This window comes from Muntiacus reevesi, chromosome 4 (genome assembly GCF_963930625.1).
Source record: "Muntiacus reevesi chromosome 4, mMunRee1.1, whole genome shotgun sequence".
Classification (NCBI taxonomy): domain Eukaryota; kingdom Metazoa; phylum Chordata; class Mammalia; order Artiodactyla; family Cervidae; genus Muntiacus; species Muntiacus reevesi.
The window spans coordinates 156,303,492-156,326,954 of NC_089252.1; the positions used below are offsets into that span (position 1 = coordinate 156,303,492).

Consider the following 23,463-nt stretch of genomic DNA (forward strand, 5'->3'; position numbering starts at 1 on the left):
GGGATGGGAAGACCAGCTAGTGTCCCAAAGGGGAAGATATTAATCAGCGTCTAGATTCAGGTTGGTTGGGAGGCAAATGCTCAGGCAATGGATTTTGAAGAATGCAAATATATAGTCACATGGGGCTGCAGGTTTAAGCCCTGAGGACTCTCTGAGATGGGAGTCTGACCGTGTCACCTGGGTAGCAGTCACAAAAATTAGGGCTTCCGACAGGTGTACTAGCCCCTTTCTGGGAGATACTGATGAGCTTAGTGAGGCAGAGGTGGGATGCAAAACTTTTGTTCCCCATTCTAGTATTCCTGAGCACACCTCCATAGCCTCTAGCTGTGTGCCAAGGCTGAAGCCTGCCCCTATGGCTGAACCTCCACAGCTAGCAAGGAGTCTTCTTTCACAGAAAGACTTGGAGTGTGTTTCAATCTGCTATCTCTGTTGTGCTCTGGAAGTGGTTACCTGCTAAGCACTGTCCTTTTTGATTGTTTCAGTCCTGTTGGACCTAGGAACGTAAGCTCCCTGGCCACTAGAGCCGGGTGATCAAGGGACATCTCAGGCAACAGCCATAGAAACTAGGGCACCAGTCATAAAAACAGGGCAGATTCTGGTGCTCTGGAGTGCTGTAGAGGTAGAACATGAAGTTAATAACCTCCCTCCAAGGTCTCAGGATAGGTTTATCGTCAGACCTTAGATGTGTGTTTCTATTAGAACCCTGCCCCTCGTGTTGCTGCCGTGATGGCAAAGTAATAGGCCTCTTTCACAGAAAGACTTGAGCTCCTGAGTCTGTTGCCTCTTACTGTGCCCTGGGGGTGGTAGCTGTCTAAGGATTCTTTCTCTGTTGATCACAGTCCTGTGGGACCTGTGAGCCAAACCACTTGGCCACCAGAGCCAAGTGTCAATAAATGTGTTTGTTCCATGGCTGAAACCACAAATATAAAGGTATTGGAGCATAAACTCCAATACCAGTTAGCTAGGGTGAGAGAGAAGGAGATTGCAAAGATTGATTGCACCCACCTGCCTTTATTCACTGATAGCCCCTCTGTAGGCCTTCCAAGTGCACCAAACCAGAAGTCAGCTCCTCAGGCAAAATCTCCTGGACAAGCGGATAGGCTAATTTCTAAGAAAGACTAGGATTTATTTTAGCCTGCTTTCTCTGCAGGGATCTGAGAGTGGCAGACTGCCAAGAGCTGTATTTCCAATTGTTCTCATAGCAAGGGCACTCAAGGACCAAGCCTACTGGCCTCCAGAGTCAGGGACTTCAGGACATCAAATGCATCCTTTGGGTGGTAGCTGCAAAAATCAAATCATGGTTAAAAGCCAGACTCCAGCTATGTGTAGAAGATACCTGGAAGGTATGTGTAGAAGTATCTCTGGAAGATATTGGAGCTCTATAGCATGGCAGAGGAGGAGTATAAAGATGCCGAGAAAAGGTAAAAAGAAAATAAAGAAACAAACAAAAGAGAAAAATAGGTGAAGAAAAAGAGATGGTGCTAGCTGGCTTTTGCAAGGCAGAGGACAGTGTGCAAATGGCAGTCATTAGTTGGAGCATGAAGATGACATCAGTGGGAAAGGGAAAATAAGAAAGAGTTGTGGTTGGGAGATGGTGCCAGGTTTAGCAAGGCAGAGAGAGAGCAGGACAGTGGCACCCACCAGCCTGCCTACCCACAGAATATCCCAGAAGGCTCCTGCCCCCCAGACCAATATTTTATTTAAAAGTAGAAAGCAAGTCTGTTTCACATAAAGTCTGGTCACTTTTCAAAGTGCTGTTTCTCCACTGGGCCCTGGGGCAGATGAGTCTGTGCACTGGCCCTTTAAGAGCCATTCCTCAATTCATTCCAGTCCCATTGGTCTACATGGATGTGAGTCCTATAGATCTTCAAAGCTAGATGTTTTGGGGGCTTATCTCTCAGGTACCCAACTTAAATGTTGAGATGCCCGATGTTATTTGCTTCTCAATTGCCTGATATGAAGGGGTTGCTCTGCCAGTTTTTAGTCTTTTTCCAGAGGAAATTATTCCATATATAGCTGTAGATTTGGTGTGTCTTTGGGAAAAAGTGAGCTCAGAATCTTCTTAGGTCACCATCTTGAACTGGAACTTCTGCTTTCCATTCTTGTAGAACATCTCAAATTGATGTTTCACACTAGTTCAAATTTCATACACCTTCATCTTTGTTATATACTGTCTCCAATACGGTATTTACTTCTATAATTATTTATATATCTTGCTATTAAATTTTTGGTATTCTTGTGATCCTTCTGTACACTACCCACTGCCCTGTTTAATTCTGTTCTGTTGTATTTTAATTTAAACCAATTCCCTCCTCCTGGCTTTCCGTTCCTGATTTTTAGGTAAGGTTCAACTGTATATTGAACAATCCAAACAGTTTTTGGAGGGTGTTCATGTGTTGTTTTGCTATTTTAATATTTTCTTTAAGAGTTCCTTCTATTTTATCCCTCAAACCTTTTTATTGATTGAATGACTATTTCTATAGCAACTTCTAGCCCTGAGCTTATCTTATTCTGTATATATTTCTTAAGTATTTTATCTATACCTATTAAATTAAAATCTATATTCAGGTGATTCACAGACTTTTAGCTCATTTTAGGTCCATATTGTTGTCCTTAGAACATTTACCTCTAGATGTCACATAGAGCTAAGGCAAAGCATTACTATTGCTTCTGTCTGCTAAATTCACTGCCTTGAGGAAAATGTATTGATTTCTTATTAACCTTTGTGCATTCCACTTGTCAGATGTAAAAGCATCCTGCTTCTGCTTTTGTAGCATTTGACACAGCTGTCTTTCTCTTATAACCTTGAAACTCTATTGTAAAAGTATCTTACACATCTAATAATTTCTATATTTGCTGTCTCTCCCCATAAAGAATTTTTTTTTTTGTTCTCTGTTCTTTTCCTACCTTGCTGCATCTCTGTGTTCAGCAATACTTTTTTCTCCTTATCTGAATGCTGAAATGTTATACTGTTACTTAAAATGATTTTTTGCTTTAAGAGTGCTAAACTAGTATCCAGATTATTGTGTATGGCTACATAACAATGTATTTTGTTTGACTGTTTTCTTTGGTATAAAGAATTTTTTGTACCTTAGTTGTGTAAGCAGCTTTATACATTATGTCTTATGCTCAGTCAGCTTCTCTATTTATGGTACCTGCCTAACTTATGTAAGAAGTTTGAGACCCCCTTCATGGACAATAATAATATTTGCAATATAATGGGTTAAAGCTTCTTTTAAAAACTTATGGAAAAAATACTGCAAGTTATAGCCAAATTTTAATAATGGTTACCTGTGGGTGGTATGATTAGAGAGGATATTTAATTATCTTACTTCTTATTTGTAGTTTTCAAATTTTCCCTAATGAATAGCATCTATTAACACAAGGTTGAAAGGATATGGTTTTGTTTATTCATCCCGTGGTACTAAGGAACGACCATAAGCCCAGGTCTGTGCTTAACACATAGACAATGACAACGTGAGGTATGAACATTTCATTAAAGGGCTTGTAGGCCTGCTTTGAGAAATAATGTGATACAGGCTCTGCTGAGCTGTTAGCAGTTAAAAAGGACAGGAGCAGATCAATAGAATATTCTCAAGTAGTGTAACAGAAGAGGCCGTTTAGGCTGTGAGGGACTTAACTGAGTTGAAATGATGGTGATGTGTTGGTGATGCTTTCTTAGGAGCTTTTCAGTGCTGTAGAACATAAACTCTGCTAGTTATCCTTATAGATGGAGTCTTTCTCATTACCAGGCTCTTCCATTTTAAGCACTATGTGTTGTATATATTTGCATCACTTTGGGGCCTATTGCTTTTTGAAGCTGCCCAGCAGGTGTTTTTTTTTGTTTTCTTTTTTTTTTTTACTTAATAGGAATTTATTATCTCACTGCTCTGGAGGTCAGACGTCCAAAATCAAGGTATTACATGTCTTATTATTCAGGAAAGAAACAGAAACAAAAACTGAATTCTAAGGTGTTAATAACCTGGTAAATGTAGATACTTGATATTTAGAAGAATACAGACATACCAGTCCTGGGCAGGACAGCAAAACTGAGACAGTTTTACAGTGAGAGATACCGTTTGTTTGGACAAATTCTTGCTATTAAATTTTTTTCTTTAGAGATCATAGAGCAATAATTTACAAAATGAAATTAGGACATCATAATCATTCTTGTTCAAGAAGCATAATTATTAAAAGCTAGCTTCATGTGCTGCTAAGAAGCTGATTAGTTGCTGCTTGGGTTATTGTGCTGAGAGGCTGTGAGATTCATGGGTATTTACCCATCGGAACAGGATTTTCTGATGCTATTTGGTTATGAAATTATTTACATTTCTGACTCAAGGCTTTAAAAGGACTTCCAGCAGTTTTTTATTTTTTTTTAAAGTTCAAATAGTTTAATCACTTTGCTTTGTCTATAGTTCCTTTTGCTCAAGGAGGAAAAGAAATTTAATCTATGATAGAATACCTACTAAACTTTTGTTTATATTTGACTTTGCTTTCTTTTTTTCTTTTTCCATTTATTTTTATTAGTTGGAGGCTAATTACTTTACAATATTGTAGTGGTTTTTGCCATACATTGACATGAATCAGCCATGGATTTACATGTGTTCCCCATCCCGATCCCCCCTCCTGCCTCCCTCTCCACCTGGTCCCTCTGGGTCTTCCCAGTGCACCAGCCCTGAGCACTTGTCTCATGCATCCAGCCTGAGCTGGTGATCTGTTTCACCCTAGATAATATACATGTTTCGATGCTGTTCTCTCGAAACATCCCACCCTCGCCTTCTCCCACAGACTCCAAAAGTCTGTTCTGTACATCTGTGTCTCTTTTTCTGTTTTGCATATAGGGTGATCGTTACCATCTTTCTAAATTCTATATATATGCGTTAGTATACTGTATTGGTCTTTATCTTTCTGGCTTACTTCACTCTGTATGATGGGCTCCAGTTTCATCCATCTCATTAGAACTGATTCAAATGAATTCTTTCTAATGGCTGAGTAGTATTCCATGGTGTATATGTACCACAGCTTCCTTATCCATTCGTCTGCTGATGGGCATCTAGGTTGCAGCAGTGTTGGAAAGCCAGCTTCTGAGCTTAAGAGCATATTGTGCCATGTATGGTGAATCAGGTTGGCAGTATCAGAATGTGTGAACTGGGTTGTACTACAGTGGCTGAGGTGCAGTCTTCTGGTGAGACTCCTCAAGCTAAACATGATAATGACTTCTCTTTGATATAGACCTTTTTATTTTGTAAGGGATCAAACTTTCAAAAAATACTCGGGAATAATACCAACATAGGTTTTTGTGGTTGTATTTACTCTAGTAAGGTATTAATAACAACTTGTACTACTATACTCTGTACGTTAATTTTAATCCATGAGTTTATGTGTTCAGTCGCTTCAGTTGTCTCCGACTCTTTGCAAATCTAAGGACCATAACCTACCAGGCTCCTCTGTCCATGGGATTCTCCAGGCAAGAATACTGGAGTGGGTTGCCATTTCCTCCTCCAGGCGATCCTCCTGACCCAGGGATCAAACCAGGGTTTCTTATGTCTTCTGCATTGGCAGGCTGTTTCTTTTTTTTTTTTTTTATCACTAGTGACACCTGTTTAATGTGTACAATAAATAATTTGTTTTTTCTTTATGAGATATTTATTTTGAAATAGGGCAGAAATCAAAAGCTCTTTGTAGAATACTCCTAAACTTTAAGTATCATTAGTTACATCTGTTTATGAAGCATTTTGGAGACAGGAATGGCAGTCCACTGCAGTAGTCTTGCCTGGAGAATCCCATGGACAGAGAAGCCTGGCAGGCTACAGTCTATGGGGTCGCAAAGAGTCAGACACGACTGAGCGACTAACACACGCATGAAGCACTTAGACTGTCCTTCATAAGAATAGTGAACTTGATTGTTTCCCCAAAGTGGAAAGGAGATTTTGAGGTGACATAACCTTCATGTTAGAGGTTTTTCCAGAGCAGGCGTTATGTTTAAAAATCCACAAATTATGGCTTCCCTGGGTATGGCACAGAGGTAAAGAATCTGTCTGCCAATGCAGGAGACGCAAGAGATGTGGGTTCGCTCCCTCATTAAGGAAGATCCCCTGGAGAAGGAAATGGCAACCCACTCCAATATTCTTGCCTGGGAAATTCTGTGGACAGAGGAACCTAATGGGCTACAGTTCTTGGGGTCACAGAGTCGGACATGACTGAGCACACCTCCATGTGTGTTGTTTTATTAACAGCAAAGTGAATGAACAGGGCCCATGCTTAACATAGCATATTGGAGAGATGTGAGTACAGTGAACCTGAAGTCTACTGCTCTTCCTGGTCATTGGCATTCTTTTATAGTTCTCCATTTTCATAAAGCAGTTTTATAAAAGGAGACTTTAAACTTGTCTAGCGTGAAATTATATAGTTAACCACATTCAGTTCTCAGTTTTGTTACTTAACACGACACCTGCTGGCAGTGAGTCACATAGCAGGTAATAGGAGCAGAGAAGAGATCAGGCCCTCCTGCCGCCTGAAGTTCACGTGTGCTTGCTAAGATCAGTTCAGTTCAGTTCAGTCGCTCAGTCGTGTCCGACTCTTTGCGACCCCGTGGACCTCAGCACGCCAGGCCTCCCTCTCCATCACCAACTCCTGGAGTTTACCCAAACTCATGTCCATCGAGTCGGTGATGCCATCCAACCATCTCATCCTCTGTCATCCCCTCCTCCTGCCCTCAGTCTTTCCCAGCATCAGGGTCTTTTCAAATGAGTCAGCTCTTTAGGTCAGGTGGCCAAGGTACTGGAGTTTCAGCTTCAACATCAGTCTTTCCAATGAACACCCAGGACTGATCTCCTTCAGTATGGACTGGTTGGATCTCCTTGCAGTCCAAGGGACTCTCAAGAGTCTTTTCCAACACCACAGTTCAAAAGCATCAATTCTTCGGCGCTCAGCTTTCTTTACAGTCCAACTCTCACATCCATTCAGGACTACTGGAAAAATCATTGCCTTGACGAGACTGACCTTTGTTTGCACAGTAATGCTAAAGTAGTAGGGCCAAAAGTAAAATGTTCCTGACAAATTTCCAAAGGGTCATATTTGAAACAGAGACACAGCCGTCAGTCTTCCAGTGACACATGACAAAGACTAGGGGACCTGAGTCTGTGAGGTCTTTGACGTTAACTTGGCTATGCGACTTTCTGAAAACCTCTTATTGTCTCTGAGAGTGGGGTTCTTTATCTTTCCTACAGGAGCAGTGAATGATACCTGTCCCACCTGCTTTTTAAAGGATGACCTTACATGAAATGCAAAATGGCAACGTAAAAAGATTGTAGAAAGTAACATAGAATTCAAGGGTAAGGTAATTGCTTGCTGGTCACTTTGTTTTTTTCTTCTTTCTTAAATATTGGACTTTTTCAGGACTCAGTTCTAGGCATTCTCGTGTTCCATGTTTAGGAAATCTCATACATTCCCATGGTTTCAGTTATATACCTTTCACACAGAACCATCTTTTGAGTTCCAAGTATTTGTGTAGCTCTCAAACTCTACTGGGCCCAGTCTCAGTTTGACATTGCATTTAAAGAAATACTGTCCAGCAACTAAAAGTAATTAAATAGTAATACTACTTTTTACTCAACTCTCCAAGAACATAATAGCATGAAGGGTATAATTCAGCAATATTTCAAAAAATCTTTTATCCATTCCCACCCCTACCCCCAGTCAAACCTCAATTAGTCCCTGGGTTATGTGCTCCCGGTTTTCCATACTGACCCTGAGACTCAGTCACAACTCCCTGCAGACTTTTTCTCATTTGATCTTCTCACAAACCATGTTTGGCCCATGTTTTCTTCTCTGTCCTTTTTTGCCTACAATGATAACAGCCCAAGAACTCGGCTGGCAAAGACCAAATTCTCCTTTGAAGATGAGAGAGGAAGGGAAAGATTAGTTTGGCAAAGACTCTTATTTGAATAGGCAAAAAGAGGAGGCTGGGAACATTTACATGTAAATAACCTGTATTTCCAGCACCCTGATAGAATGTTTTACTTGTTCTTTGCTTGTTTATTTCACAGAACACCTCTGATTCAGCCTGTCTAAAACTTGACCTTATCATCCATACAAACTTGCATCTCCTCTAATACCCTTGTCTTCATATAAAGTGTCCATCATGCTGTTAGCTGCTTATTTTGAACATATGAAGATCATTCTCAAATTCTTCCTCTCCTCACCCTTCATAGCTCCATTCACATTCCCTTCATCCTAGATACTGAATATACCCTTCTAGAATCTCTCCGTTTTACCCAATCTCTACTTATGCCACTGAACTCCTTGTTTCCTTGCAATCCTTTTTCCATATTCCAACCAGAAAGATCATTTTAAAACATGCATCTGGTTATGCCTTTTCCTTCATTACATTTTTCAAAGGCTTTTGAGTACCAAGCCTTTAATATGGTCTCTGCTTCCTAGGTGGCTCAGTGGTAAAGAAGCCACCTGTAATGCAGGACACTCGGGTTTGATTTCTGGGTCAGGAAGATCCCCTGGAGGAAGAGATGGCAAACCTCTCCAGTATTCTTGCCTGGAAAATCCCATTGACAGAGGAGCCTGGCAGACTACAGTCTATGGGGTTGTGAAAGGCTTAGTGACTAAACAACAATACGGCCTCTAAGATCCATATACTCTGGCTGGTTTCTGCTTATGTCTCTAAAAGTAGTCCCCTTCTTAACAGGATGCATCTCTTCCTGCCTCAAGGCCTTTGTCTAAAATGGGTCTGGATGTCTCAAGTATCTTTCACCCTCCTTACCCTCTACCCCACCCACCAACCTCCTCATCCAAGATTTCTCTGACTCCTCAGACAGGGCCCAATCCCTTTGCTATAAACTCTTGTTTCACTCAGGTTTGATCTCTGGATCTGGAAGAGCTTCTGGAATAGAAAATGGCAACCTATTCCAGTATTCTTGTCTGGAAAATTCCATGGACAGAGGAACCCAGCTTGCTATATAGTCCATGGGTTGCAAAGGGTTGGACATGACTGAGAACAGACACACACACTTGTTCCCCATATTTTTCCTGTGATGAGACCCATTGCACTTGTTTTTGTTTTTTTTTTTTTTTTTTAATTTATTTATTTATTTTTTTATTTTTCAGTGGGTTTTGTCATACATTGATATGAATCAGCCATAGAGTTACATGTATTCCCCATCCCGGTCCCCCATCCCACCTCTCTCTCCACCCGATTCCTCTGGGTCTTCCGAGCCCACCAGGCCCGAGCACTTGACTCATGCATCCCACCTGGGCTGGTGGTCTGTTTCACCACAGATAATATACATGCTGTTCTTTCGAAACATCCCACCCTCACCTTCTCCCACAGAGTTCAAAAGTCTGTTCTGTACTTCTGCGTCTCTTCTCCTGCCCTGCATATAGGGCCATCGTTACCATCTTTCTAAATTCCATATATATGTGTTAGTATGCTGTAATGTTCTTTATCTTTCTGGCTTACTTCACTCTGTATAATGGGCTCCAGTTTCATCCATCTCATTAGAACTGATTCAAATGAATTCTTTTTAACAGCTGAGTAATATTCCATGGTGTATATGTACCACAGCTTCCTTATCCATTCGTCTGCTGATGGGCATCTAGGTTGCTTCCATGTCCTGGCTATTATAAACAGTGCTGCGATGAACATTGGGGTGCACGTGTCTCTTTCAGATCTGGATTTCTCAGTGTGTATGCCCAGAAGTGGTATTGCTGGGTCATATGGTAGTTCTATTTCCAGTTTTTTAAGAAATCTCCACACTGTTTTCCATAGTGGCTGTACTAGTTTGCATTCCCACCAACAGTGTAAGAGGGTTCCCTTTTCTCCACACCCTCTCCAGCATTTATTGCTTGTAGACTTTTGGATAGCAGCCATCCTGACTGGCGTGTAATGGTACCTCATTGTGGTTTTTGATTTGCATTTCTCTGATAATGAGTGATGTTGAGCATCTCTTCATGTGTTTGTTAGCCATCTGTATGTCTTCTTTGGAGAAATGTCTGTTTAGTTCTTTGGCCCATTTTTTGATTGGGTCATTTATTTTTCTGGAATTGAGCTTCAGGAGTTGCTTGTATATTTTTGAGATTAATCCTTTGTCTGTTTCCTCATTTGCTATTATTTTCTCCCAGTCTGAGGGCTGTCTTTTCACCTTACTTAGAGTTTCCTTTGTTGTGCAAAAGCTTTTAATTTTCATTAGGTCCCATTTGTTTATTTTTGCTTTTATTTCCAATATTCTGGGAGGTGGGTCATAGAAGATCTTGCTGTGATTTATGTAGGAGAGTGTTTTGCCTATGTTCTCCTCTAGGAGTTTTATAGTTTCTGGTCTTACATTTAGATCTTTAATCCATTTTGAGTTTATTTTTGTGTATGGTGTTAGAAAGTGTTCTAGTTTCATTCTTTTACAAGTGGTTGACCAGTTTTCCCAGCACCACTTGTTAAAGAGATTGTCTTTTTTCCATTGTATATCCTTGCCTCCTTTGTCAAAGATAAGGTGTCCATAGGTTCGTGGATTTATCTCTGGGCTTTCTATTCTGTTCCATTGATCTATATTTCTGTCTTTGTGCCAGTACCATACTGTCTTGATGACTGTGGCTTTGTAGTAGAGTCTGAAGTCAGGCAGGTTGATTCCTCCAGTTCCATTCTTCTTTCTCAAGATTACTTTGGCTATTCGAGGTTTTTTGTATTTCCATACAAATTGTGAAATCATTTGTTCTAGTTCTGTGAAAAATACTGTTGGTAACTTGATAGGGATTGCATTGAATCTATAGATTGCTTTGGGTAGAATAGCCATTTTGACAATATTGATTCTTCCAATCCATGAACACGGTATGTTTCTCCATCTGTTTGTGTCCTCTTTGATTTCTTTCATCAATGTTTTATAGTTTTCTATGTATAGGTCTTTTGTTTCTTTAGGTAGATATACTCCGAAGTATTTTATTCTTTTTGTTGCAATGGTGAATGGTATTGTTTCCTTAATTTCTCTTTCTGTTTTTTCATTGTTAGTATATAGGAATGCAAGGGATTTCTGTGTGTTAATTTTATATCCTGCAACTTTACTGTATTCATTGATTAGCTCTAGTAATTTTCTGGAAGAGTCTTTAGGGTTTTCTATGTAGAGGATCATGTCATCTGCAAACAGCGAGAGTTTCACTTCTTCTTTTCCTATCTGGATTTCTTTTACGTCTTTTTCTGCTCTGATTGCTGTGGCCAAAACTTCCAATACTATGTTGAATAGTAATGGTGAGAGTGGACATCCTTGTCTTGTTCCTGATTTCAGAGGAAATGCTTTCAATTTTTCACCATTGAGGGTGATGCTTGCTGTGGGTTTGTCATATATAGCTTTTATTATGTTGAGGTATGTTCCTTCTATTCCTGCTTTCTGGAGAGTTTTAATCATAAATGAATGTTGAATTTTGTCAAAGGCTTTCTCTGCATCTATTGAGATAATCATATGGTTTTTATCTTCCAATTTGTTAATGTGGTGTATTACGTTGATTGATTTGCGGATGTTAAATAATCCTTGCATTCCTGGGATAAAGTCCACTTGGTCATGGTGTATGATTTTTTAATATGTTGTTGGATTCTGTTTGCTAGAATTTTGTTAAGGATTTTTGCATCTATGTTCATCAGTGATACTGGCCTGTAGTTTTCTTTTTTTGTGGCATCTTTGTCTGGTTTTGGAATTAGGGTGATGGTGGCCTCATAGAATGTGTCTGGAAGTTTACCTTCATCTGCAATTTTCTGGAAGAGTTTGAGTAAGATAGGTGTTAGCTCTTCTCTAAATTTTTGGTAGAATTCAGCTGTGAAGCCATCTGGTCCTGGGCTTTTGTTTGCTGGAAGATTTTTTATTACAGGTTCGATTTCCTTGCTTGTGATGGTTCTGTTAAGATCTTCTATTTCTTCCTGGTTCAGTTTTGGAAAGTTATACTTTTCTAAGAATTTGTCCATTTCATCCAAGTTGTCCATTTTATTGGCATAGAGCTGCTGGTAGTAGTCTCTTATGATCCTTTGGATTTCAGTGTTGTCTGTTGTGATCTCACCCTTTTCATTTCTTATTTTGCTAATTTGGTTCTTCTCTCTTTGTTTCTTAATGAGTCTTGCTAACAGTTTGTAGATTTTGTTTATTTTTTCAAAAAACCAGCTTTTAGCTTTGTTGATTTTTGCTATGGTCTCTTTAGTTTCTTTTGCATTTATTTCTGCCCTAATTTTTAAGATTTCTTTCCTTCTGCTAACCCTGGGGTTCTTCATTTCTTTCTTCTCTAATTGCTTTAGGTGTAGAGTTAGGTTATTTATTTGACTTTTTTCTTGTTTCTTGATGTAAGCCTGTAATGCTATGAACCTTCCCCTTAGCACTGCTTTTACAGTGTCCCATAGGTTTTGGGTTGTTGTGTTTTCATTTTCATTTGTTTCTATACATATTTTTATTTCTTTTTTGATTTCTTCTATGATTTGTTGGTTATTCAGAAGCGTGTTATTTAGCCTCCATATGTTGGAATTTTTAACAATTTTTTTCCTGTAATTGAGATCTAATCTTACTGCACTGTGATCAGAAAAGATGGCTGGAATGATTCCAATTTTTTTAATTTACCAAGACTAGATTTATGGCCCAGGATGTGATCTATTCTGGAGAAGGTTCCGTGTGCACTTGAGAAAAAGGTAAAGTTGATTGTTTGGGGGTGAAATGTCCTATAGATATCAATTAGGTCTAGGTGGTCCATTGTATCATTTAAGGTTTGTGTTTCCTTATTGATTTTCTGTTTAGTTGATCTATCCATAGTTGTGAGTGGGGTATTAAAGTCTCCCACTATTATTGTGTTACTATTAATTTCCTCTTTCATACTCGTTAGCGTTTGCCGTACATATTGCGGTGCTCCTATGTTGGGTGCATATATATTTATAATTGTTATATCTTCTTCTTGGATTGATCCTTTGATCATTATATAGTGTCCTTTTTTGTCTCTTTTCACATCCTTTATTTGAAAGTCTATTTTATCTGATATGAGTATTGCGACTCCTGCTTTCTTTTGGTCTCCGTTTGCGTGAAATATTTTTTTCCAGCCCTTCACTTTTAGTCTGTATGTGTCTCTGGTTTTGAGGTGGGTTTCTTGTAGACAGCATATATAGGGGTCTTGTTTTTGTATCCATTCAGCCAATCTTTGTCTTTTGGTTGGGGCATTCAACCCATTTACATTTAAGGTAATTATTGATAGGTGTGGACCCGTTGCCATTTACTTTGTTGTTTTGGGTTCACGTTTATACAACCTTTCTGCATTTCCTGTCTAGAGAAGATCCTTTAGCATTTGTTGAAGAGCTGGTTTGGTGGTGCTGAATTCTCTCAGCTTTTGCTTGTCTGTAAAGCTTTTGAATTCTCCTTCATATCTGAATGAGATCCTTGCTGGGTACAGTAATCTAGGTTGTAGGTTATTCTCTTTCATTACTTTCAGTATGTCCTGCCATTCCCTTCTGGCCTGGAGGGTTTCTATTGATAGATCAGCTGTTATCCTTATGGGAATCCCTTTGTGTGTTATTTGTTGTTTCTCCCTTGCTGCTTTTAGTATTTGTTCTTTGTGTTTGATCTTTGTTAATTTGATTAATATGTGTCTTGGTGTGTTTTGCCTTGGGTTTATCCTGTTTGGGACTCTCTGGGTTTCTTGGACTTGGGTGGCTATTTCCTTCCCCATTTTAGGGAAGTTTTCAGCTATTATCTCCTCGAGTATTTTCTAATGGCCTTTCTTTTTGTCTTCTTCTTCTGGGACTCCTATGATTCGAATGTTGGGGCGTTTCACATTGTCCCAGAGGTCCCTGAGGTTGTCCTCATTTCTTTTGATTCTTTTTTCTTTTTTCCTCTCTGCTTCATTTATTTCCACCATTCTATCTTCTACCTCACTTATCCTATCTTCTGTCTCCGTTATTCTACTCTTGGTTCCCTCCAGAGTGTTTTTGATCTCATTCATTGCATTATTCATTTTTAATTGACTCTTTTTTATTTCTTCTAGGTCTTTATTAAACATTTCTTGCATCTTTTCAATCTTTGTCTCCAGGCTATTTATCTGTGACTCCATTTTACTTTCAAGATTTTGGATCATTTTTATTATCATTATTCTAAATTCTTTTTCAGGTAGATTCCCTATCTCCTCCTCTTTTGTTTGACTTGGTGGGCTTTTTTTCATGTTCCTTTACCTGTTGGGTATTTCTTTGCCTTTTCATCTTGTTTAGATTGCTGTGTCTGGAGTGGGCTTTCTGTATTCTGGAGGTCTGTGGTTCCTGGTTAGCGAAGCTTGCGTCAGTGTTCTGGTGCGTGGATATTGATTTCTTCTCTTTGGAGAGCAATGGAGTGCCTAGTAATGAGTTTTGAGATGGGTCTATGTGTTAGGTGTGACCTTGAGCAGTCTGTATGTTGACGTTCAGGGCTATGTTCCTGCGTTCCTGGAGAATTTGCGTGGTATGTCGTGCTCTAAAACTTATTGGCTCTTGGGTGGTGGTTGGTTTCAGTGTAGGTATGGAGGCTTTTGGACGGTCACTTATTACTTAAAGATCCATGCAGTCAGGAGTTTTCTGGTGTTCTCAGGTTTTGGGCTTAAGTCTCCTGCCTCTGGATTTCAGTTTTATTCTTCCTGTAGTCTCAGGACTTCTCCAACTATACAGCACTGATAATAAAACTTCTAGGTTAATGGTGAAAAGTTTCTCCCCCTTTAGGGACACCCAGAGAGGTTCCCAGAGTTACATGAAGAAGAGGAGAGGGAGGAGGGAGATAGAGATGAGCAGGAGGAGAAAAAGGGGGACTCAAGAGGAGAGAGACAGATCTACGAAGTTTTCTGATCTCAGAGTGTTGTCCGTAGCCCAGACACCCACAAAGATTCACAGAATTGGATTGGGAAGAGAAGGGGAAAGGAGGAAATAGAGGTGTTCTGAGGTAGAAAACAGAGAGTCAAGATTGGGAGAGAATAATCAACACACTGCTGAATAAAAATGGGAGCTGAATATTGGATTCTTAAATGTTCACAATTTATATCATATACTGAAAAACAAAAATTAAAAATCTAGAGTAGAGGTTAGACTCTTAAAAATACTATATTAAAAACAAAAACCAAAACATACAAAAAAAATTTAGAAATATATATGGAGTTCGGTTTAAAAATAGGGCTTCTCTTTTTTTTTTTTTTTCTTTTCTCTGTAAGGTTATAGTGTATTGAAAATGAAAATTAAGGAGTAGTAAGAGGAGTACTAGAGGACTTTAAAAGAAATGAGAGAAAAAGAAAAATAGGGAATAGAAGACAAAAAGAAAAAATAAAAGGAAAAAAAAGAAGAAAAAAAATAAAGAAAAGAAATTGTTTTATCTAATTAAAAAAATCGTAAAAAATCTATGAAAATGAAAGTTAAGGAGTAATGGGGGAGTAATAGGGAATTTTAAAGGAAAATAAAAGAGGAAAAAGATAAAAAAAATTTTTTTTTTCTTAAAGGAAAAAAAAAAAAAATATCTAGGAATTTCTCTGGAGCTGTTGCGGTCAGTGTGGGTTCGGCTCAGTTTCAGATAGCTCCTCGTTCCAGCTTACACTTCTCGATATCTACAGGCCCTTCCGGTGTAGTCGGTGTTTTCTTCAGGGATTTTAATCTGTTGCACCGGTCCCTTCTGAAGCGGTTCCCTTTGTTTATTTGGCTTCTGTTGCCGGTCTCTTCCGCGCCTAATTTCCGCCCTGACACAGGCGGGCGGAGGTGGACTCTTATTCAGGTAGCTAGTTCCGACGCGCTGTGGAGAGGGGCCGGCGCTCCGGCGCGCCGGGGAGGGGCCGGCGCGCCGGGGAGGGGCCGGCGCGCCGGGGAGGGGCCGGCGCGCCGGGGAGGGGCCGGCGCGCCGGGGAGGGGCCGGCGCGCCGGGGAGGGGCCGGCGCGCCGGGGAGGGGCCGGCGCGCCGGGGAGGGGCCGGCGCGCCGGGGAGGGGCCGGCGCGCCGGGGAGGGGCCGGCGCGCCGGGGAGGGGCCGGCGCTATTTTCTCCGTCTGGGCTGCTCAGGCTCCCGGCTGCTCTGCATGGAGCGCCCGTGCTGTGCGCGGTTCCAGCCCTCGGGTGATTCACAAAAGCGCGGTACACAAAGCTGCGCTTGTGTTTTGTCCCTACGCCGCCCCAGTGGCTCAGGCAGCCAGGCGCTTGTCGGGCGCTCTCTCCCCGGGTGCGGCGCGCCTTCTCCCCTGCGCGATCCCAGCCTCAGTTTCCGCCGCGCCAGTCGGGTGTGTGCGCCTTCTGCCCTCCGCGTCCCCAGCCCCAATCCCCGCCCGCGCCGGTCGGGTGCGTGGGCCCTGTGTCTAGCCGCGACCCTCCCGGCAGATGCCGACCATCCAGAATCTCGGGAGGTCTTTTATTAGAAGGTGGAGGCCCGTTTGCTGTGCGGCAGGGGATGCGGTCCTTGGGGCAGAGCCTGCCCCCTTCCCCTCCCCCCTGCCTCCTGCCTCTGGCGGGGCTGGGCCGGTCCGCAGGCTGCGAGCTCTTCTCAGGACTTTCTCGGTCCCTTTGTTCTGCGAACGGCCGGCACACTTGAAATCTATATACTTGTTCTAACACATTTTGCCCAGTAAACCTTAGCATGAAGTCAGAAGGCGTGTCTGTCTCCTGTAGCACTTCTTCCACTATGCTTACCACAGTACGCAGCTCAGATTGAGTATTCATTGTACACGTGTTGATTAAAGGATATTTCTTCCATGATTTTGGCTTTGTCTGCCTCTCATCTCTGTACATATTGTGCTTCACACTCTGTTTACCCCTGAGAAAGCCTCATGTGATTTCACAGTCTTTAGGCTCATGCTCTTCTCTGTCGAATGTTTCCTCTTTCTAAGTTAGATGAAAGCCAATTTAGAGTAGTCTGTGCTATTAAATTGATTAGCAGTCAGATGGAAACTTTCAGCAGTTTAGGTGATGATTTAATTATAAAAGCTATTCTTACTTTGTCTGCTAATATATACTTATTATTTTGTGGAACTCATAAAATCGTATGATTCTTTTCACTGTCGCCGTATATTGACACATACTCCAGAAGCAAATAACACTGGTTGAAACTACAGAGTATATAGTTCTGAGACTTAAATGTTCTGACTTGTGTGCAAATTCAATAAATATTTACCAGTAGTTTTCAACAACACAGTGAATATTCCAGAAGTAGATATATGTACTATTTAAATGTCTTGTTGATATGTTTATTATTCTACCTTTGAAGAAAGCAAATACATATATAGCAAAAAATATTTAAAATAGGTAAAATTGGAGATGACTGTGGTGTCGGGAAGGAACTTAACTCACAAAATAAATAGCCATGAAGTCCAAACCACTTGGTGAAGTGAGCCTCACTGACTTCCTATGTGAAAGGGGAGATAAAAGACGGCTGTGTGATGTATAATGGCCATAAGGAAACACAAATCACTTATTGAGAAGCATAGCTGTTGCAACTACTGAAACCAGAGAGAAATGTCTCCTGTTGTCAGAATGTGGTAGATAGCACCTTTTCAGCCCTGTGCAGAAAGCGTGTGTGTGCGTGCTCAGGCACTTAGTCATGTCCAGCTCTCTCCCATTCCATGGACTGTAGCCCAGCGGTCTTTGTCCACAAAAAGCACGGCAACAGGTTTATTAGCGCTGCTGCCTTCAGTTGCAGCAGGCTATTTTTTGGCATTACAAAGATCAATTCATTAAAAACAATTCTACATGGGTCTATTATGCAACCCATTGATATTATGAAGTCATCTGGTCATTGATTTATATTGTCCACAGTATAAAGAGATTAAGTTATGTTAGATAATCCTGCTTAATTGTTTTCTCTACGCTTTTGGTGAGTATTGATTAGATGTTAGATTTTGGTTAAATAACCAGACTTATCTGGAAACTGGAAGTGCCCCTGGGAAGCGAGCTAGATATGGCCAGCAGCACCAAGATTTTATTTTAAGAGATAATTTGGGATTGGTTTAAAATTGTATGCCATAGAACTGTAGTTTTTAAAACATGTGGTGAGCATCAGGGTCACCTGGAGGATTTTTAAAAGACAGGCTCATCTCCCACCTCTGTAGTTTTCTACTTAATAGGTTTAGGGTGATTGAGGTGAATTTATCCTTATTTTTTTAAAGAAAGCCACACCATTGATTCTAGTGCAGTTTGAGAATTGCTGCCATAGATTATACTGTATTAGTTTTATATAGAAAAAAATTTAAAGCAGATGTAACCAAGTACATGTTATCCCCAAATCATCAGTTTTATGGTTAAGATCATCTGTTTTTGAAGACTGTAAATTCCCAAATTATTGTCCATTGCAAGCTCTTTCTGAAATGTACACCTAGCCAATTGAGTAAAGTGATCTAATGTATGGGCATCTAATTAGGAAACAAATTAAGAGTTTTGTTGTGTCTATAACTTTGAATAGTTAATGTGTATTTGGGGATAATTTTTTATTCTCACCATTGCCTGATTACATTTCCATATGGATTAACAATATTTCAATGATTATATTCTATCTGGAGAGCATTTTCCTATTTTTAGTCTTCATAAAGTTTTAAAGGATACTTAAACATGCTTTCTAAAATTATCTGAGATCTCTAGGATTACTTTCATTTGTGGGCTTTCAAGTGATAATATGAAAAATGATATTTATAGATTGGTATTTAACATGTCTTTACTTATATTCAGTAGTTACTAGTTATAAACAAAATCTTTAAATATGTGGTAAACTTTTGTTTAAAATAGAAAACTAAGCCCCCATACGTGCGTGTGTATATATGTCTTAGTCTATGTTAATATCTGTGACAGCAGAAATCTTGGATGAATGTCTGATGCTTACTTTTCATTCTTTCTTTACAGGCATTGCTTCTATGACGGTGCCAGTGTACATTGCTGAGGTCTCACCCCCCAATTTAAGAGGTCGATTAGTCACCATTAATACCCTCTTCATCACAGGAGGGCAGTTCTTTGCAAGTGTTGTTGATGGAGCCTTCAGTTATCTTCAGAAAGATGGATGGAGGTCTGTAATCGTTCTTACATTTAATTTGCAAATAAATTATGACTTTAGGGGATAGAAGAAAAATTGAGAAATGATGGAAAAGAAAAAATATAACTAGGTAGTTTTACTCATTATAGCTAATTCATGCATGATGGTATTCAGCAAAATTGAAAGTGGACCAGAAGCTGATATTTATTTTAATATTAAACAAGGAACTTATCATTAAGAATTGATATTTACAGGATTTTTTAGCATTTAGGTGACATTTCTCACACTGTGTATGGTATTTTGCAATATTTGTTTAAAATGAATGTAACATAAATATGCATGGAGTTTTTGAATTTTATCAGTGATTGTTAAGCTATTTATGGACTTCAGATATAACTAATGTCCTTTTTGGATTTAGGAAGCTACATTCTGATCTGAAAGAGAATTCAGTCTTTTTTTTTTTTTTTTTGTAAAACAAACAGTCTCATGTTTAAACTTAAGATATTATGGGCTTGAGATTTTGATATACTTCATGGTATTCAAAAAACAGATTCATGTAACTCTTCCAGGGGTTTAATTTTTAATAAAATTTCCCTATACTCTGTATAGGTGCTGGAGATAAAATATTCCACAAGACAGACTCTGGTGCATATTTTCATCATGCTTAAAGTATTGAAATTAATTCTTAACAGCTGAAGAAAAAGGGTTTACTGCTATGTGGATATAGGGAATTAAAGTTACGTATGTAAGTGGCACAATAAATCGGAATCATTAAAGACTTAGACTGATGAAGTTTTATTAAAAGTTATGTGAAGAAACTCAACAGAAGTCAGTAAGGGCCTTTGTTTGTCAGAAACCATTAAAGAGAGGACACATTTCTTTAAAGCATTAACTCTGTCTGCAGATGCTGAGAAACCACTTTCTACCTCTGAAGGAAAGAATCTCTGACAAAGTGAGAGATTACTGAAAATTGAAGAAGCATGAAATTCCTCTTTCTTTTCTTCCCTGTAGAAGAACAGAAAGAGGGAGACCATAACTTGTTACCAGCATCAGTTCAATTCGTTTCAGTCGCTCAGTCATGTCCAACTCTTTGCGACCCCGTGAACTATAGCACTCCAGTCTTCCCTGTCCTTCATCAATTCCCAGAGCTTGCTCAAACTTATATTCATTGAATTGGTGATGCCAATCATCTCATCCTTTGTCATCCCCTTGTCCTCCTGCCTTCAATCTTTCCCAGCATCTGGGTCTTTTCTAATCAGTTGGCTGTTTGCATCAGGTGGCCAAAGTATTGGAGCTTCAGTTCAGCATTAGTCCTTCCAATGAATATTCAGGACTGATTTCCTTTAGGATTGACTGGTTTGGTCTCCTTGCAGTCCAAGGGACTCTCAAGAATCTTCTCCAGCACCACAGTTTAAAATGTCAATTCCAACTTTCACATCCATACAGGACTACTGGAAAAACCATAGCTGTGACTACCTGGACTTTTGTTGGTAAAGTGATGTATTTGCTTTTTAATACCTGTCTAGGTTTGTCATAACTTTCCTTCCAAGGAGCAAGTGTCTTTTAATTTCTTTTAATCACAGTCAATGTCCACTGTGATTTTGGAGTCCAAGAAAAGAAAATCTGCCACTGCTTACACTTTTTTCTCTTTCTATTTGTCATGAAGTGATGGTACTGGATGCCATGATCTTTAATTTTTTTAATGTTGAGTTTCAAGTCAGCATTTTCACTATCCTCTTTCCCCTTCATCAAGAGGCTCTTGAGTTCCTCTTCCCTTTCTCCTATTAGAGTGATATCATCTGCATATCTGAGGCTGTTGTTATTTCTCCCAGCGATCTTGATTCTAGCTCAATCCAGTGAAATCCAGTGCATTGCACATGATGCTCTCTGCGTAAAACTTAAATAAGCAAGGTGAATATATAACCTTGTCATACTCCTTTTCCAATTTCAGACCAGTCTCTTGTTCCATGTCTGGTTCTGTTACTTCTTGATCCACATCCAGGTTTCTCAGGAGACAGGTAAGGTGGTATGGTACTTCTTTCTCTTTAAGAATTTTCCAGTTTGTTGTGATGCATACAGTGAAAGGTTTTAGCTTACTCAATGAAGCAAAAGGGATGTTTTTCTGGAACTCCCTTGCATTCTCCATCATCCAACTAATGTTGCCAATTTGATCTGTGGTTCCTCTGCCTCTTTGAAACCCAGCTTGTACATATGGAAGTTCTCCATTCACATACTGTTGAAGTCTAACTTAAAGGATTTTGAGCATAACCTTGCTAGCACGTGAAATGAGCACAGTTTTTCAGTAGTTTGAAAATTCTTTGGCATTGCCCTTCTTTGAGATTGGAATGAAAATTGACCTTTTTGAGTCCTGTGGCCATCGCTGAGTTTTCCCAAATTTGTTGGACTGTTGAGTTGCAGCGCTTTAAGAGCATCATCTTTTAGGATTTGAAATAGCTCAACTGAAATTCTATCACCTCCATTAATTTTGTTTTTAATAATGCTTCCTAAGACCTCTTGAATTTATATTCCAAGATATCTGGTTCTAGATGAGTGACCACACCATTGTGGTTATCCAGATCATTAAGACCTTTTTTGCATAGTTCTGTGAGTTCTTGCTCCCTCTTCTTAATCTCTTCTACTTCTGTTAGGTCATTACCATTTCTGTTCTTTTTCATGCCCATCCTGCATGAAACATTCCCTTGATAGGTCTAGTTTTCTTGAAGAGATCTCTAGTCTTACCAGTTTTTTTGTTTTCCTCTATTTCTTCACATTGTTCAATTTAAAAGCCTTCTTATCTCTCTTTGCTATTCTCTAGACCTCTGCCTTTAGTTGGGTGTATCTTTCCCTTTCTCCCTTACCTTTTGCTTATATTCTTTCCTCAACTTATATATGTAGCCTCCTTAGACATCCTCTTTGCCTTCTTGCATTTCTTTTTCTTTATTTGGGATGGTTTTGTTCACTGCCTCCTGTGCAATGTTTCAAACCCCTGTTCCTAGTTCTGCATGTAATTTATCTCCCAGATCTAATCCCTTGAAACTATTTGTCACCTTCACTGTATAATCATAAGAAATTTGTTTTAGGTCATACCTGAATGGCCTAGTGGTTTTCCCCACTTTCTTTAACTTGGCCTGAATTTTCCAGTAAGGAGCTGATGATTTGAAGCACAGTCAGCTCCCGGTCTTGTTTTTGCAGACTGCATAGAGCTTTTCCATCTTGGGCTTGCAAAGAACATAATCAATCTGATTTTGGTATTGACCATCCAAAATTGAAGTCCATGTGTAGAATCCCATTTGGTGTTGACTCCACATGTCCACCATGTGGACATACATGGTGATGTCCATGTGTAGAGTCATCTCTTGGTTTGTTGGAAAAGGCTGTTCATTGTGACCAACATGTTTTCTTGACAAAACTCTCTTATCCTTTCCACTGCTTCATTTTGTAGTCCATGGAAAAAATTGCCTGTTATTTTGGGTATCTCTTGACTTTGTACTTTTCCATTCCAATCCCCTATGATGGAAAGGACATTTTTTTCTTAGTTCTAGAAGGTGTTTTAGGTCATCATAGAACTTGTCAGCTTCAGCTTCATCAGTATCAGTGCTTGGGGTACAGACTTGAATTACTGTGATGTTGCATGGTTTGCCCTGGAAACAACCCTTGATTATTCTGTTGAGATTGCAGTCTTAGGATGGCCAAGAGGCTTGTGTAACTCAGTAAAACTATGATCCATGCCATGCATGGCCACCTAAGACAGATGGATCATAGGGAAGAGTTCTGACAAAACATGGTCTGCTGAAGAAGGAAATAGCAACTCACTTCAGTATTTTTGCCTGAAGAACTCCATCGACAGTATGAAAAGCCAAAAAGAAAAGATACTAAAGATGAGTCCTCCAGGTCAGAAGGTGTCCAATATGTAATTGGAGAAAGACCATTATTAATAGTATCAACTCCATAAAAAATGAAGTGTTTGGGCCAACACGGAAACGGTGCTCAGCTGTGGATGTTTCCGGTGGTGAAAGTAAAGTCTGATGCTGTAAAGAACAATATTCCATTGGAACCTGGAACATTAAGTCTGGGGATCAAGATAAATTGAACATGTCAAGCAGGAGATGGTAGAAGTGGATATCAACATCTTTGGAATCAGTGAACTAAAATGGATGGGGATGAGCAAGTTTAATTCAGATGACCATTATATCTACTACTATAGGCAGGTGTCCCTTAGAAGAAATGGAGTAGTCCTCGTAGTCAACAAAAGTGTCTGAAGTTGGGTGCAGTGTTGAAAATGACAGAATGACCTCGGTTTGTTTCCAAGCAAACCATTCAACATGGTTATTAGATGACATAAATTAGAGCCTGTTCTTTTCACTTGATATCTGCCCACCTTTTCCCTCATTCAGCTTCTGAGAGTTTATTAGCTAAAATGTGATTACTGATTATCTTTACGATAACAATCAAATTAAGATATACAGAAGCTGAAACTGACTGAGAAACTTCTCAGATGT

General features: G+C 39.7%; 1 protein-coding gene across 1 annotated transcript in view; it reads left to right on the top strand.

The window, feature by feature from the left end:
- The window catches only part of SLC2A13 (solute carrier family 2 member 13), a 484,362-nt gene that overhangs the window by 76,230 nt on the left and 384,669 nt on the right, over positions 1–23,463 (top strand). Inside the window, exon 2 of the mRNA XM_065934615.1 lies at positions 18,838–18,997. Coding sequence (XP_065790687.1) covers positions 18,838–18,997 — 160 coding nt within the window. The remainder of the gene's footprint in view (positions 1–18,837; positions 18,998–23,463) is intronic.